This window comes from Buteo buteo, chromosome 7 (assembly GCF_964188355.1).
Source record: "Buteo buteo chromosome 7, bButBut1.hap1.1, whole genome shotgun sequence".
In the NCBI taxonomy this organism is placed as follows: domain Eukaryota; kingdom Metazoa; phylum Chordata; class Aves; order Accipitriformes; family Accipitridae; genus Buteo; species Buteo buteo.
In genome coordinates, this window is record NC_134177.1 from 23153719 (window position 1) to 23172032 (window position 18314).

Here is an 18314-nt window from a genome sequence, read left to right on the forward strand (position 1 = left end):
GTTTCCAGACCAGAACTGAAAGTTGTCATATATGAAAAGGTAAACCTTCATAACAGTAGCAGATTTTCCTGTTAGTGCTAACAGAGTAAATTACAATTCTTTTTGTTCTTGATTTTTTGCTTTGCCCTCTAAATACTCTCTTCCTGCTCCCCACCAGTTCTTAAGCTGCCCCACAGTCATGATGACTTGCTTTTTGCTGTGAGCAAATCAGAATTAGTGTGGTAAGAAAAAGGACTGTTATTTCTTCTGGTTCATTTAGTTGAGCTGAGATTGTTTTTCAAATAATTTGACTTTGATAAATTGATACTGTGGACTTGAAACTACAAAATTGTTTAGTAAAGACAGAAAAAAAACCCCCTCCTGTCCTTTCTGAAGGAAGAGGTTAAACCCTGTGTTCCTATTCTGCTAGCACTTTGATGAAAAGGGAAGGAAATAGTCTGAGCAAACCAGAGCTAGAAACTCCTCATATCCTCTTAACAAGGACTCCCCTGAATGGCTTATGACACCAAAATCAATGCATATTTATACTGAAATAAACTGTAAGTGATGGTAAAGCAGTTTTCTAATACTTTGAAAATGTAAAGGTTTAGGCTATTCTTACTGGCCAAAATGTCTTATCCTAAGCAGACCAAGTTAGACAAGAATCAGTCTCTACTTTAACAAATATATGGCATTAGTGTCATGCTGATTAGCTAACTATTGTAATACCTACCTCACTGATCAATATTTAAAACTTATCAAATCTTGTTTTTAGCATTAGTGTGGCTTTATTCGGCATGTTGGCATCAAAGTAAAGATTGGATCTTTACTCTAAGGTGTTCATAATCTAACAGCTGGATTTGCTTCTAATACTACTTACACTGAACAGCTCTGCCATGCATAAGATGTCCAAATTTTGCAGATAACATATTGTAAATGAGTAGATATACAAACGGGCAAACAAGGTAATAACGGAGAAAGTGAGCCAACATTAAAGAATGAGGAAGAAACACAATCTGTGTTAAAGCATTTTTTCCTAATTATACAGTTTGCTTCACTTCATACTTTGTCTTAATTGAAAACAAGACACAGTGCAAATCAACATGGAAGGGTAATGGAGATAATTTCACCAGAGCATGTGAGCAGAAAAAAAGGACTGCTTCAGGTGTAAGGCAGAGAACAGAAAAAGAAACAGTGGCATAAGGACCAGAAGAAAGAATGAGAAGAACAGGATTATAAAGGGTAAAAACCAGGAAAACCTAATATTTAAGCAAAGGCCCATACAAATATGGCTCTGGGGTTGTGACTTATATTTTACTCTCACTTTACATCTGGTCTATAACGGAGTGAATTGATTAAATTAGTGGAATTACTGGTGATATACATCCCACGTGAAGAGCACAGGATAAGGCCATGAGTTGTGAAAGAAATTTGAGGCAGAGTAATATTTAGATAGTTTGCTGAAAGCTGGAGAACAAGGGAAACAATTAAAAGAAGTGAAGACAGAAGATAAAGTTGACAATTTTTAACGTTGAATAAACAAACTGTAGTCAACACGTCTTTAGATGATGGAAATGCAAAGCCTGTTAATGTCTCATCCGTTTTATCCTTGGACTTAATTCATTATTAACTCTGGATTTACTTCTGATTTTATACCATCAACCTTTTAGTAATTTATTTACTATGCAATCAGCAAGACAAATAAGATTCTTTTTGGTTTGAATTCATAATTCTACTGTCGACTATTTGCTGTCATATTACCTTGCCAACAAGCACCAACTGTCAGCTGCATGGCTATATGTGAAGGGTGGATAGGCCAATCATTGGTCACAAGGTAAGGTTCATATGTTGTTCCATCCATGTATAAGGTAACAACGGGAAACTCAACATTGACAACGTAGTAATGCCATTCTTTATCACAAATCTGAAAGAATGCAAGAGAAAAATATTAATTAGCCCTTATTGCCAGGTGACTAATTTTTATATCCCATACATTTTTTAAATTGTATTGTTTCCAAATTCCACTCATCGAAAAAAATAACATTATTGCAATTTATACATCATTAAAATTAATGAAAATTAAAACAATGTTGATAAATACTTATGCTATACTTGCAGAATATATTTGATAAATAGAGGCATCTTAAAACACACTCTTTGAAAACAAGACACGGATAAAATAGGAAAATCAGACAATTTGGTATTGGCTCTGTATTTTCACATTTGTTAATACATAATATTAGTTTCTTAATGTTTATATTGACTTTTGAGAATTACAAAACTGTATGTAAGAGATGCATACTTGGGATCTATCGACATAGTTACTGGAGATCCCTATTAGCTTCAAATTAAGAAAATATATAACACTTAGTCAGTAGATTGATGAGTTATTATCAGTGATTTGATTCAATTGCCATTATTAACTTATTGCATTAGTACTTAGAAAAAGTACTATGCAATGCATCAGGACCTCCATAGTGCTAGAAGAACCTCTGTTGTGCTCTGTATACACACAGATGGACAAGTGGTCTATTTGTCTACCTGATTTGGGCAGGAAAATCAAATCTCCATGCTTCATGTTTTGGTCTTGAGCTTTTTCCCAGACAGTTGGCAGAATGAAGATCTACATGGTTTTGCTGATATACATCAGCTTTGAAAAGCAATGGCCACAGTTACAACATACTTTCAAGATGACAGTATTAGTGTCAAATCTCATGAATTTCTGCACTGGACAACCAGGGATTACTGCAAGATGGTCAAATTTGGTTTTAGTTCAGAAATGTACAGCTGGAAGTCTAGTGTGTAAATATCAATGCCTGCCCAATTCTTTTTTCCTTTGTTGTATCTTTCATATTTAAAAGTTCAAAGGAATAAATCACAGCAAATTGGTAGGATGGGTGGGCTGTTTTTAAAAATAAAGCAATAGTTACAATCGTGCTACTTTCAATTCTGTAGAGATTCTTGTTTTGATGTATTAAGAAATGAAAGTGCTTGAATGCAGATATCCTTGCTGATTCATAGAGGGAAGCGGGAAAGTGATATTTAAACATAACATTTTGTCCTTGGCCAGGTTAAGTGCTATCTGCTGCAATATCTGCCCTTTGAAAGCAAAAGCTAATGTTTTGTTCCAGAAGACATTTCAACAAGAACTTAATAGCTTCTATTTCAAATGGATACATTTATTACTGCAGACATCATAGCTCCACAACAAGAGATAAATGCAGCAAAGGGCTGCTAGAGCCTTCCTTTTGTAAGCAGTAGACAGCACAAATGTTTTCTGAAGGTTAAATGAACTGAAACCAAAATTGAAAGTAAATAAATTGGAAGACTGAAAACTTTATTGAACAAACAGGAATCACGAATAGTATTATGCAGTCCTCCCTTTCAAGGAAAAACAGTTTGCCAAGTTTCCTGACCTGATCATTAGAATGTGATGCATCACGGCCGCATGTGTCAGACATTTTATATACAATAAAATGAATGAAGTGCCTGAGTTTGAGAGACCTTGCATGACAAAAACTACAGGCGTTAATACTTGACACTTTTCAGAGAACTGTTTCAGAGTATTTCTGTTTTGCAACCCTAAACTGCATCACTTGGGATGCCCCAAATGCTATTAAATGAGTGAGCAATCCTCCTCATATTTAATCAAAGCAAGAGCACTTTAAGATAGCAAACCCAAACATTTTGGGACATCATATACACAAAGAGCATGTTAACACATAGCTAGTCTCAGTTACTCTATTGACTAGTAGGGCAGTTATATTTTTCAAAGAAAATAATTTCTGGAAAAGCAAGATTACATAAGTTCCACAATTCAGACTCCAGCAGCTGGATTCCAGTGCTTCCAAGAAAAAACGCAGATGTCCAACTGCAGATGTCCACACTAGACAAAGTGCTTACTAACCCTTATTTTTTCTGATACATTCTGGAACATAAGATAGTGCAAGTGTAGACAGCTTGGTGAAGTCCTCAAACCATCACTTGCATGCTTTTCCTTAAATTTCAACACATAAACACATCAAGTTTTACTTTAAATGGAATTTAGGCACTTAAAGTCCTAGCTTGGTACTTCCTGAGATTTCAAAAGCACCTGAGTTAGTCAGGTGCTTAATTGTCATACGATTTCAGTACAACTTAGGTACACAGACACATGTATAATCCACCAAAAGATCTTTAAGTATCTCTGCTGGATCCCAGTACAAATATTCTATAAGGAAGCAATAAAATTATTTAAAAACTCTGGAATACCTCCCAGTCACTCAGCAGCAGGCAGTATTTCATGCCTGGCTATTTCACAGGCAGCAAAATAATGAAATAAATAATTGTGGAGTGTAATTTGTTATGCTGTCATTTCAGACACCTTCTTCACCTTCTTAACATAGGAAGCCAATTTCTTCCCTGCATGCATTCCACAGTGGCAACAGAATGTGTAATGTGATTGCAGTGAAGCCATGAAAATGAAATGATAAAATATACTATTCTGGCAAATAAAGAAATTTTCATCATCTCAAGTAAGAACTTTATTTAAAAAAAATCTAATGTATAAAGTTATCCTAATGGGATAAAATTACAGATGATTAAGCTTGGCTTTCAAATATTGCTGGATGGCTAGGACAGTCTAATCACTCTATCATGTCAGTCTGCCTCTAAAACATATTAATCATATCACAGTGAATTAACCAGCTTGAAGTCTTAGTGCTGATTACAAGCCATTGCATTGGAATGTGCTTTTATGAAATAGATGAAAACAGACTCAATATAAATCTGATGAAGTGAGTTTCCCAAAACATTAAAGCTATTAGCATCTTCTGATGAAGAATGTCAGCTATTTTTCTGTTTTATATTGGAATGTTTAGGAACAAACTGAAATCAAAGCACTTTGGTCTGAGAAGCACATGGTGCTTAGAAACAAACTTTGTTGGTCTGCAAAATGTCTCTTTTTATGGCTTGGTACATGAGGGCTAGGCATGCACACATGAGAACATGCACTTCACAGTTTACAGCTTTTTTAGCCTCACTTAGGTCAGATGTGGCATACTCATGCAAATCATTCACCTGTTTGGCTAGATACACAAAATTTGTACTTTGAGCAGTGTCCCAGTGCCTCAGTTCAGTACTGAAGAGCCATGCATATTCACAACCCTGTAACTAGCTTCTGGAAAATCCCTTAAGTAATGTTCAGCAGACCACTGAGTTTGACGACGCAAACAGCTCTGCACATCCTATCAGTGCTACTCAGTGTGTACTTTGAGACTATTATCCCTTTAGAGCTGCTTTAGAAAGCAAATATTACTTCCATCTTTCTGGTTTGTGAGACTTTGCTGAGGAAGTGTTCTCAGAATACACTCAAACATCCACAAAAAAGCAGTAAGAAGAAGAAAAGGCAGGCAAGGAGAGCTCTCTTCTTACTATTAACAGCACTATTTAGCACAGGTATGAGACACAAACTCCTTCTTTCTGCCTAAGTGGTCTGAACTGTTATTTTCTACAGGTTGTTTGAAGAAAGCACCTTGATCCAGCTCTAAAAAACAGAGCATGCCACTCTATTCACTTCCTGACACCTTTCGTAGTGTCTTAACATGCTCTGAACCTCTCAATGCAACACCCCTCTCCCCCAGCATTCATTAGACCACATCTAAAATATCATGCCTAGTTTTGGACCCCTGAATACAATAAATACTTTGATAAACTGGAATTAATTCAGTGGAGGACCAACAAAATGGCCAGCTCTTGCCATGTGAGGAGAGACTGAGGGAACTGGGCTTGTTTAGCTCAGAGTGGGGCAGCATTAGGCGGACAGTAAGAGTAGCCTTCCAGTGCCTAGGGAAAAGTTACCAGGAAGACAGAGACAGGCTTTTCAAAGTGGTACATGCTATGGCAAAGAGACAATGGATATATGGTGAAACAAGACAGGTTCAGACTGGATATAAAGTAAGCCTTCATTTCACTGTGTGGACAGTCACGCAGTAGAGCAGGCTGCCCAGAGAGGTTGTGCCTTCATCCTTGGACATTTTTAAAGACCTGTCTGGATAAAGGCCTGAGCAACCCGGTCCAAGCTCATAGCTGCCCCTGCTCTGAGGATATGGTTGGCCCAGAGGCCTCCTGAGGTCTCTTCCCAGCTAAATTATAATTCTGATTTCGTAAACACCATTGCACTGAAGGTGACAGAAGGGAAACGGCGTCCCTCTGATGTGGCATTCTTCTTAAAGATGGGAAATGTCCAAATCCTCTTAGCCACAGGAATTACAATTCAGGTTTGCTATCTTAAAGGTGACTGCTGTAACCACCAGGCTATGAGGTACAGCAGCAGCACTACCACCATCTTCCTCTGGCCTCATTCTGAAAAAGAAAGACAAACCCCTCCAAAGTTCTTGAAAGGTGCATAAGATGTCTCCATGCTCTGATATGTGATGACTTTCTTACATAGACAACTCCTAGTATGACATATTTGGGGGAGGTTATGTGGACATTGTTTCTACAATGCACGTTCCACCATGTTTTGAAAAACTGGATGTCATTTGTCATTGACGCTAGCAACACGGATATTTATGAATCAGATCCTTTTTAAAGGATGACAAATGTATAAGGCTTTATTTTAAGTTTGTACTCCTTTCACATGAAGATTAGAATAAGTTCTATATTTATATCAGCTGTGATGAGAATTAAATGTCTAGGGAGTCTAGATAATAAAATCTGTGCATTCATTTCAGAATCACAACTACTGGCTACTCCAGTGGACTGCACAAAGTGCACTTATTTAGTATGGAGCTGCTTGTAACTACATAACATGAATGCAAGTCCTCTTCCAAATTAGCTTCCTGCTTTCAGAGAAGTTATACCTTGGTGGAGGCAGAACAAATTCTGGCTAAACAAGGACTCTTTGAAAACTTGCTATGCCCTACCCCATAGACATTGTTGTTTCCTATGTTCCACTCTTGCTTATCTGATGCCAGCTTCACAATACTTCCCTTCTGTTAATTGCTGACTACTAATGTGAACTGGGAGGCTCACAAGAATAAGAACAGAACTGCTTTGCAAAACAGCTTTTTAAAATTCCCTTTTAGAAATAAACCACCCCAAATCCTATATTCTCTGTGGAAAAAAAATCCCAAATTAATGGTTTTCATCAGTCACGATATTTCATTGTAAACATACTTCAGACATAAAAGAGAAAATAAAATAAAAACCAAACAAAAAAACCCAAACGAGGTGAAGGTACTAACTGTAACAATTTCATTTGAAAATGCTAAAAATGCTTTCAACTTAACTGGAGTGCTCTTTTCCATTTTTTCTTTCATTATGATTTGGCTAGTATCAGCAGAGTAGTAAACAATTCAAGTTATGCTAAGTTTTCTTTTCTGAAAGAATTCTCCATTTCAAGTATTTGCAAGCAGCAATAAAGGAGTTTATCCTCTAGGTAACTCCCGCATTCCTATTTCCCTCTGACACACAGCCCTCCCATCTGTCTTTCAGATGTTTTTTTCCCAGCACCTCTATTGCTCTTTCCCTTTGCTACAAGTTTTAGCATTTTATCTTTTTGCCTACAGCATTTAATCTATTATAGCACCTCAAATATTAATTGATATCAAAACAATAAATTCAATACTATTGGAGCTTTTTTTTCTCTTTTAATTCTGCCCCCCCCCCCTTCTATTTTGTTTTTGTTAAAATATGATGCTAACAAACTGGTCAGCTGTCTGGGTCACATTCTTTCACTAACTCTCATAAAAATTGGGCTTCATTCCAGTCTTATTGATTGATTCAAATTTAAATAGTTCCACATAGGAAGAAATTATCTAGAATCTTCTGGAAAAAAAACCAAACCCAAACTAGGTCAGAATGTTGGCTGTGTTGTAGTGGTGCTCATGGCCAAAGGAAATGCTAATGGGGCTAGGGAATCTTCTCAGAGGGACAACTCTCTGTGTACTTGGGCTCAAGAAGGGACTGACTACTGACAGCAAGTTATGTGCTAAAAACTTGAAAATACAGTGGTTTATTAAGAAAAGCGTAGTAGTCATTGCAAATAGCTGGGCTGGTGAGACCAATCTGACCAATACTTTCATTTCTGTCACAGACTGAAGGTATTTTAAAACTGCAAACACAGAGCTTAACTTTTTGAAAGTGAATAAAAGATTTACAGAGAAATTGCAAAGGTGTTCAAACCTCCTCTCTTTTCCTTTTTATGGAAAAATTCTAAGTATGATTTCCATTAAACATTAACATTGAATGAATTACTTCACTTCTACAGTTAAATTCTTATCAACAGAGGTGACTTAAATTGAAAAAAAAAAAAAGTGCACTTCTGTTTGTTCAACCTAACTTTACAGAGTATAAATCATCCTGCCTGAACTGATGCGCATCTGCTGGAATGTGACTCCAAGATGTGCTGGCCTTTACAGAACTGTAACTGTTAGACCATGGAGCACTTCAGTAGCAGTCTTTTCTTCATTGCAGCAGAATTCTGTGTCCTCTCAATAAATCTGTTTTCTGCTGTTCGGTAGTATTTCAATAAGTAAAACATTTAGGCCACTCTATAATCAAGATTATAGTGGAGAAGGCTATTATATTCATTTATAGCAAAATGGGATCATTAATGAAGGAAGAACCACATTCACATAGGGATTACAATACCCAAGCAACTAGAATATTAATGCTTACCTCTGCTTGCAGGGAGGTCAGGAGTACACTTGGGATTATAAATTGCATATTTTTGTAAAGTAGCATAATAGAAAATTAGTCATGCTTAGTCTGTCACTGTTTCTGTACAAAAATGTCCTCTCCAATGGTTGTGCATGTCTAGAAAAATGCAAAGTCTACAGAAGGTGAAGAAGGTACTGTTTCCACTAATACAGTGTTGCAGCACATAATATCTTCATTAAGAGGTTGAATTATTATCACACTTATTAATTAATAGTTAATATTATTAATCATTGTTATGCTTTTATTAACAGCAAAGCTTTCTCGTTGGATGTACATTTACTATAGTTATAAATCTGCAAGCCAAATGTTTACCTCAAATCCTTTGTAGGCTCCAGTACAAAGTATGTACAGTGCTTAAACAAAACCCTTAACAATAGAATAATTTCCTTATTTGCAAGCATATCTTGATAGAGCTGACAGAGGTCATCATTATGAAAACTTTGTAAACATGCAGAGACAACTCAGGCCCTGCATTTTTATCTCACCTCAGTAAACACAACAAATGGAGGGAATCTCCCTTTGATTTTATGCTTAAAGGCATTAGCATTATCCACTCAGTTACAGCACCCAGATCAAACCCTCTGCCCTGTTCTGAAAGCAGCCACATGATTTGTAAATCTGCTTCAAAGCATGACACCCAATACCCTTGTTCAGAGCAGAACACAGATGATATTTGGATGGGGATAGGGATATTATTTTGAGTTTAAAAAATACCACGTTTTTCTTTACATCTCCAAACTAATGCCTTGTGAAAGAGCTTTGTAAAAATTTACAGTTGTTCTTTTCTGTTGGTGACACTAAATAGACATTTAAATGGTTCCAAGATATTTTGATAGAAAAATTTTAATAGATTTTGATATATCAAAATATTTTTATTATATATTTTGATATATTTTTATAGCACTGAGAGAAAGTACTGTACTGCATACAAACAGGGAGCTCAAAGGCAACAGACTTAAAGGTTCTGAAGGACAGTTTCATTACACCTTTAATAGGGACCTAAGGAATACTGCCACTGTAAGAAAGCAATCCTGAAAAAGATATTTATTTGGAAACATTTGGCAGTGGTTTTCAAGTAAAAGTGAAAAAGTTACACATAGTTGCAATTTTTTTAAAGAAAAATGTTGTATATTTACATATGCAAAATAAAAATAAAATTTCATGAGAGTTTTAGGCAGCCTAGTCATTATGCACAAGATTGATGAGTTTTGCGTGAAGGCAATCCAAAGCTGAGCATAGAAATGGCTTTCTCCTGTCTCATGCTAGGGTTTATAACTGTTGTCTCTGATGAATGGGAACTTTAAAGACATTGTCAAAAGAGCTTTTATCTGTTACTTTAGAAACTCATTTAGTATCTTAATATCTATCCATCTGTATCTATCTTATCTTATCTAGTATCTGTTTTTCTATTGTCAGTTCTCATCCACAGACTTCTACAATTAAGGCATGTTAGTTTAAAAAAAAAATAATAGAATGTACCTTAGGGCATTGCTTTTGCTAAAACTCTGCTGCTTTCTTTTGATTTTTTGTAATAAATCTTTGCCTTAATTTCAGTAGCTGAGCTATGTGCAAAAGCTGATTAAGTGATATAGGGAAATAAGTTACACAGTTGACCTTTTATCTCTCTTTCTCACTGTCTATAAACACCTTATGATTTCTTTGTGGTTTTTTTTTAATTATCCCATCACCACCAAGAACAAAATATATACAGCTACAAATGTCCTAGTGTAGACTGCAAGTATGTAATTCAGTATGCAGATAATTCGTATTCAGGACGTGCTTACTTCATCGGATAGCTGGGTTACCTAGTGCATTTGTGTTTTCTAATATAATGAACAAAAATATATTCCTGCTATGAATATGCAGGCCTTATAGTAAAAACTTGCTGTTGTGAAAATCAACAGAATGCACTCCAAATTGGCTATATGCTACAATATAATCTTCCGGGATATTCATTTTGGGAAAGAGCTATTGAAAATAAACAAAAGCAGAGTGCAAACACAGACTAATCAAATTCATCTGGTAATATAAATTGTTACATCTTGTAGCATTATTTATTCTACCTCAGTAATAGGTTCTGTGCATTAGGACAGATATTTGCCACATGTGTTGGCTTTACTTAATCTAAACATTACTGAAACTGAAAAGGATTAAAACATTTGTGGCAAAGGGTCAGTATATTCTTGACCACTAAGTGGAGCTGTGCAGATTGCAAATGTGTCCCCAATATCTCCACAACCTCTTCAGCAACCTTTAAATAAAGCTCTAAAATATTCGTATTATTTACTGAGTTTTTTTAAAATAATCTCTTTGGGTTTCCCTTTTGTCGTGGTTTAACCCCAGCCAGCAACTAAGCATCACGCAGCCGCTCACTTGCCACCCCCCAACACCCAGTGGGGTGGGGGAGAAAATAGGGAAAAAAAGTAAAACTCATGGGTTGAGATAAGAACGGTTTAATAGAACAGAAAAGAAGAAACTAATAATGATAACACTAATAAAATGACAACAGCGATAATAAAAGGATTGGAATGTACAAATTATGCGCAGTGCAATTGCTCACCACCCGCCGACCGACACCCAGTTAGTCCCCGAGCAGCGATTCCCCGCCCCCACTTCCCAGTTACTACACTAGATGGGACGTCCCACGGTATGGAATACCCCTTTGGCCAGTTTGGGTCAGGTGCCCTGGCTGTGTCCTGTGCCAACTTCTTGTGCCCCTCCAGCTTTCTCGCTGGCTGGGCATGAGAAGCTGAAACATCCTTGACTTTAGTGTAAACACTACTGAGCAACAACTGAAAACATCAGTGTTATCAACATTCTTCGCATACTGAACTCAAAACATAGCACTGTACCAGCTGCTAGGAAGACAGTTAACTCTATCCCAGCTGAAACCAGGACACCTTTCTACATTTATCCTTTAGCAGCTCCCCCACACGACGCTTTTTTTCCCTGTCTGTAAAATCGATATGCCCTGCCTCTGAAGGCATAGTAGATACAGTATGTATGTAGTAATTAAGGCAGGCTGGAAGAAAAATATACTGTATATAGGAAAAGAAGGAATCAATATACTCCCACCAGTTAAATTAACAGGTGATACATTGAAAGTATTATCACAATCTACAAATTCAGTGTTTTTTCCATAAGAATACTGTTGCACACTTAACCTCCACATAAAACTTGTAGTTGGAACCTTAGCCTGCATAGCCCTGCTCAAATTTGATCGCAAAGTCTCTCTGAGCAAGCTCCTGAATTCTGACAGTGGCAGGCAGTGAAGGAAAACAAAAAAACAACCCAACCAGATTGCTTTGCTCTGGACCAGTGCTTTTATGCTTATAAGACTACAGCATCACCACTCTTCCAATTGTTAGCAGTAGTGGTTGTTAGATGGAGTAATTTGTACTCCTTTGTGAGGAAGCTTGCCCATAGCTACTGTCTGTATCAGAACTTGGATGTCTCTAGTACATATGCTGATATGTCAGCTTCATAATAGGGAGAATTTGGAAAACCAAATAAACATTCTTCCATATTTGTGTTTTAAATTTATTTCTTTTAAAACTAGCTTTCAAAGAGCTTAAAGCAGCATATCTTCTGATCTGTGCATTTTATTGCCATGTAATTCTGCAGTTTTAAAGGAATGTGTATGATCAGTCCTAGAATAAAGGAGATTGAACATTGTGAAAATTAATCCCTTCTTTCTGGAACCTCAACTAAGTATAAAAAGAATGTTAACCAGAGAAGGAATCGAAAGAAAGACTTCCCTGCTCCTTATGCAACTCTTAAGCAAGTTATCGCTTCCTCAGAGGACTTTTGGTGAGGAAACTAGAAACACAGCTCGTGTTTCTTACCTCTAGTTGCATGCATAAAAGGAAGAGAAAACTCTTGGGATTAGAGAAAGGTGGGCAAGAACCACAAGAATCTCATTCTCAGGGCTCTACTGACAGTGGAGCAAGTCTGAGATTCTAAATCAGGTACCAGTTCCAGGCCCACGGACAGACAGTATGAAACCCTGACAACAACGGCCCTAAAACTCTCTTCAGATGTCACTATACTGACACCTTATTTAGGAAGCTAAGCAAAGCAGAAGATATTTTCCATTACAGTATATTTTGAAACAGGGGTACTGGAAGTGAAGACTTGGGAGGCACTTTTTTGCCCATGTAATCTCACTAATTGAAAGATAATGCAGTTTAATGCTGCTTGTTTTAAAATTATATTTTGTATAACTTATAAAACAAGTATTTCAATATGAACTATTCAATACAATGTATTGAGTATAAATCTAATGGATTTTCTCATGTACCTTGCTCAAGTAAATGCTATATGCAAATAAGTACATACCTAATCACAGTCCTTCCAAACTGGTATTTTCAACTGTTTACTCACTATCTAGTCCATGTTTTTTCTTCTGCTTAGTGTTTATACAATTTAGACATTTACTTTCACTTAAAAACCCCCAAATTTTCATAGACTGTTTAGGAAATAGCCCTAAGATTTGTATGGTATTCTTAAGAAAATATAAGTAGAATATGTTATTAGAATACCTTGAGTTCTGATATTTATTATGCAGTATGGTTTATTTAACATGTCAAACAGGAGTGTGGATGTCCATTAAATCATTCAAAAAATTTATTGAGGGAACTACCATCTTTTAGGAATTTTGAAAAATACACCAAGAATACCCATTCGTCCAAAATTAATTCCTGAAAAGACATTCATATAGCATGCTTGCCAAGTATACGTCTTTATAGCTATAGCTGATGTTCCCATAGAAAACACCATGTTGCATTTTATCAGAAATGCTTATTTACCTTGTAGTGACAAATAAAAGCAATCCTTTTTCTCTCTCCTCAGCCCTTTCCCCTCTATGTATATTCAAATGAATGTAGAAGGAAGAGCAAGCACCTAGAACAGATGAGTCTGTATTTAGTACCAGACTTACAGCTGTAAGACATGTTTTGATCTTTGATTTTCCTGAGATCAAAAAATGAATCTCGCAGAGCTCTGTAGTGTCTTTTATTTTGAGGTTGACTGATATCGCAGACGTCTTTTATCTCAAAGAAGAGGGTGAACAAAGACACAGCAGTCACCCTGTGGCAACTGAAGCAAATGTTTTATTACTGTGAGTTAGGTCTAATCTGATTTGTTTACCATCCTTAGTTTAAAAGAGCTAGGTATATAGATCTGACTCTGAGTTTTCCAAGATTTATTATCTGGTTTTGTCTAAACTACCTGCCCCATATGCTAGACAGAGGATGTTAATTGTAACATTGACCTCTTTGCTAGATAGAGTCTGTTAGTCTCCCTTGTGCTGTTGACATTCTGCCAGGCAGAGTAGATCACTGTCTTTCATCACAGTATTCTGTGCCCTCTTTTGTAATCACAATACCCACTCTGTTACTCCATCATTTAATGAAGCCAACTTTATTCCAACCACATATGACATTTAAGTCATCTGCAAACCAACCTTCAGAGTATAAAAGCTGAAAGGAATTAAAAAATCTAATTGTAAACCTTTACTCGTTAACTGTAGAAAAAGAAAGGAGAGGGGAAAAAAATCAGACATCTCTTAGCTTCTCATTTTGCAGTCCCGTGATAAGATCTTGCATGATACTACTTCTGGCCATTTTCCATCAGAAACCATTCTATTTTGAAATATATCTGGCTATTTACCTGGACAGATTCTTCTCCTGTCTCTTAGAAGACACTAGACTACTCTGTACATTACTGTAAGATTGAGAGATGAGTGGGTGGGGAAGGATGTGTTAAAAACAATTCAATGGTTCCATACTTTCTAGCTTTTAGTTGTACATATATATGTATGAATGTATAATATATGTTAATATGCATATGCATACATACACTCACAGACTTTGGGGTTTTTTTTATTGTAACAGAGTGAAATAAATTTGAAAACAGGTTTGCAGAACAGTTTTGGATTTCTAATGCTTTAAAATAAAAAGGGAACATGGTTTTCAAAATGTCAACATGGTATAATCACTAAAATGAATAAACCCCAAACAGCTCATATCAATGTAAATATTTTCTCAGACCAATTTGTAGTATTCTACCAGTTGTGAGTCTCTTATTCTAGTTGTAAGGACTTCAGGGGACTTTTGTATCAAAACAAATTGATTTAAAAACTGCTAAAAATAGAGAAATTACCAGAGCACCCAAAATACATAAAATTTTTTCAGAAACTAAATATTTAATAACTGAGTTGGACTGAAATTGAAATTAAACTATTGAAATGAAACATAGCTGACAGAAAACTGATAACTGTTAACTATACTATTAAATGAAACTATTATTGATACTCCTTCAGCTACCTAATAACAAAGTCTTGGTAGGTAATAAAAGGCAAAATAAATTGTATAAATTGTTATAATGATCCTTTAAAGAAATATTCATAGGATTAGGAGGTAACAGGTTGATTATTCTTCATCAGCAAGCAAATTTTTCCTGGTCATTAAACTCTCCCTCTCTGCCTTTCTCTCCCTCAAGTAAATAAGCCTAGTAAACATGATTTGAACATGGTGTTCTGAATTGGGCCACCCCTCTTTCCAGGCTTTCTAGGCTGAAGAGTGGTCACCAAATGAGAGTACATATAATGGGTGCAGTTGAAGCGGCCCCCTGTTTCAGAAACAATATTCCCTTCTCATAAGGCTGTCAGAAACTGCTACCCAATGAAGGAGGCAGCATGATTTCAGCAGAAGTTAGAAAGCCAGGAGGTGAGTAGACCAGTTAAAGAAGCATTTAGCAGCTTTTGCTACTGTTGTTTAAATAATAATAACAATAATAACAATAATAATAGTTTCCATTTTGACAGCCCTTTGTTTTTATAATACTGATTACCTTTAACAGAGAGCTTTACTGAACAGTAACTCATACTGGTAGTGTTGTTTTACTTTTTTCCTTTTCTTTTTTTCTTCCCTTTTTTTCCTATTAATTAACACCGCTTGATCATGAACTTACAAAAGGCAGAAAAGTACCCTGATGTAAGGTCAAACACCACTTAGTAGTCCAACTGTCTGTCAGAATTAGTGATCTCAAAGGAGTATCAGAAAACTGTTTTGTTTTCAGCTCTCTTAAGGAAGAATAGTCTACTAGGTATCAGAAAATGTTCATTGTACAAAAAAGCCCACAGTCATCAGACTTTCTTCTTAGAATTTTACAAAATATTGCTTTAGTTGTGGCTAAAAAATTCAAAATCTTCATTAGGACAAATACAACTGTCCTGGTTTCAGCTGGGATGGAGTTAATTGTCTTCCTAGTAGCTGGTACAGTGCTGTGTTTTGCATTTAGTAAGTGAAGAATGTTGATAACACACTGATGTTTTCAGTTGTTGCTCAGTAGTGTTTACACTAAAGTCAAGGATGTTTCAGCTTCTCATGCCCAGCCAGCGAGAAAGCTGGAGGGGCACAAGAAGCTGGCACAGGACACAGCCAGGGCAGCTGACCCAAAGTGACCAATGGGGTATTCCACACCATGTGAGGTCACATCTAGTATAGAAACTGGGGGGAGTGGGGGTGAGGGGATCACCACTCGGGGACTAACTGGGTGTCGATAGGCAGGTGGTGAGCAATTGCATTGCGCATCATTTGTACATTCCAGTCCTTTTACTATTGGACGGGGTACTTCAGGACATGGTTTAGTGGGCATGGTTGATGGTTGGACTCAATGATCTTGAGGGTCTTTTCCAACCTAAATGATTCTATGATTCTATGATTCTACTGTTGTCATTTTATCAGTGTTATCATTATCATTATTAGTATCTTCTTTTCTGTTCTATTAAACCGTTCTTATCTCAACCCACAAGTTTTACTTCTTTTCCTGATTTTCTCCTCCATCCCACTGGGTGGAGGGGAAGGGAGTGAGCAGCTGCGTGGTGCTTAGTTGCTGGCTGGGGTTAAACCACAACAACAACTCTTCCATAAATTCATTCATTTCCATGTGCATTCTAGACAGATGTTCCCAAAACAAAATAAAACATAACATGGTAAAAAATTAAAACAAAAGAACCCACAGTAAATACTCAGGATTCACTCTGCACATCTGTATCACAACAAGCCGTGAGTTTAAACTCAGTTTTGTAGTATAATTACACATGCTGGCTTTTCCTTCAAACTAGTTTTCCAAATGTTATATAGTATACATTTGAGGTTTATACAGCACCCAGTTGAAGTTTTATGCCTGATGTTCCTGATACCACAGAACTTATGTAAATCTCAAAAGAACTACTCAAAATTTGTCAATAGATCATGAGCTCACTGAATCTCTTAGTCCTGCAACTGTACTAAACCAAAATATTTTTCTTTGAGAATACCCAGATAAATATTTTTGAATTGTACATTCATTCATCAACAGAATAGCAGGACATTAAAAGGTGAGTAAACTATATATATAGCAGTGTTTATCAGAAGTAGATAAACTCTACATTGACCACACCTAAAGTAAGCGATTTCTGCTTAGCTTTTCACACTCAACTAACCATAATCAATTATGACCAATAACGTGCTTTCTGATCTCTTTGATTGAGTGATGATATTTTTGACCCATACACTTTATATCTCCTTCTTTCTTGTCTTTATGGATTATAAAAATAAATGTACAGACCACAAGCCACCTGGGGCTAGAGGAAGGGGCAATGATTTCATTTATCTAATTTAGGTGTTAAAGTTGGGTGTGCATTTTTAGCGTATCTGCTCTTCATAAAACAGGTAGCTAAATTCCCTGTAGAGTCAATAGAAAAAAGTATATTACTTTGAAGACTTTCAAAGAGACCACCATTCTCCTCAGGCTTCATCAACAGAAAATCTTCAAAAGCTCATTTAGTAACAACATTAGGCAGTTAAAATGGAGGTCCAGATTTAGTGTCTTGAGCTAGGCTGAGGTGACCCCAACTTGATCGCACCGCTTGAAAACAAGCACATAGTATGATTAAAAAAAGTGAATTTACCATCTGTTTACATTCATTATACAATAACAAAAGTTCAACTTCACAGTTAATTTAGCTGTATACAGCATTAAACCATTATAAAATTTTGCAACTGCATTTCAGCAAAATGGAAAAAAAAAAGCCCTGCATTATCTAAGTATCCCATGTGCAGTCCTAACAATAACAACAAGCTTTCTCAGCTTCTCACTCTACTATAATGCTTATCGCAATTTTTCAAACTAGACACGTCTTAGTCAAATGCCAAAAGATAGCATAAGTGTGGCACTCCCGTATTTGTAGCATTACTACTGGGAAAATTCACACAATGCTTTCAGGTTAGAGAAGCCTAAGAGTCTGTTCATCATTAGATAGGAACTCTATACACACTGCATAAACCTAAATATACACTAGTAGTATGAGACCACATAACATTTCTTATGCAATTCCTGCTCAGAAATACACCAAATATGCAGATAAAGAGTTCTGGGAAATATCTTACAGAGACAAATATTTCATATATTTCAGGAGAAAATATACTAATGGATGCCACTAAGCTTAGGAGAACTAGGACCTATCCGAAACACTAGGTACTATAAAGGTTATTACTAAGGCTCATAAATATGTATTAAAAACCCCTAAATAATTTATAAAATGATTACTTATCAAATTTTAAATCTCATTCATATTATTTGCTTTT

The 18314-nt window shown here is 36.2% G+C and overlaps 1 protein-coding gene across 1 annotated transcript in view; it reads right to left on the reverse strand.

The window, feature by feature from the left end:
• CLSTN2 (calsyntenin 2) overlaps nucleotides 1–18314 on the reverse strand; it is a 99998-nt gene that overhangs the window by 24466 nt on the left and 57218 nt on the right. The window contains exon 7 of the mRNA XM_075031889.1: nucleotides 1741–1903. Within this exon, the coding sequence (XP_074887990.1) occupies nucleotides 1741–1903 (163 nt within the window). The remainder of the gene's footprint in view (nucleotides 1–1740; nucleotides 1904–18314) is intronic.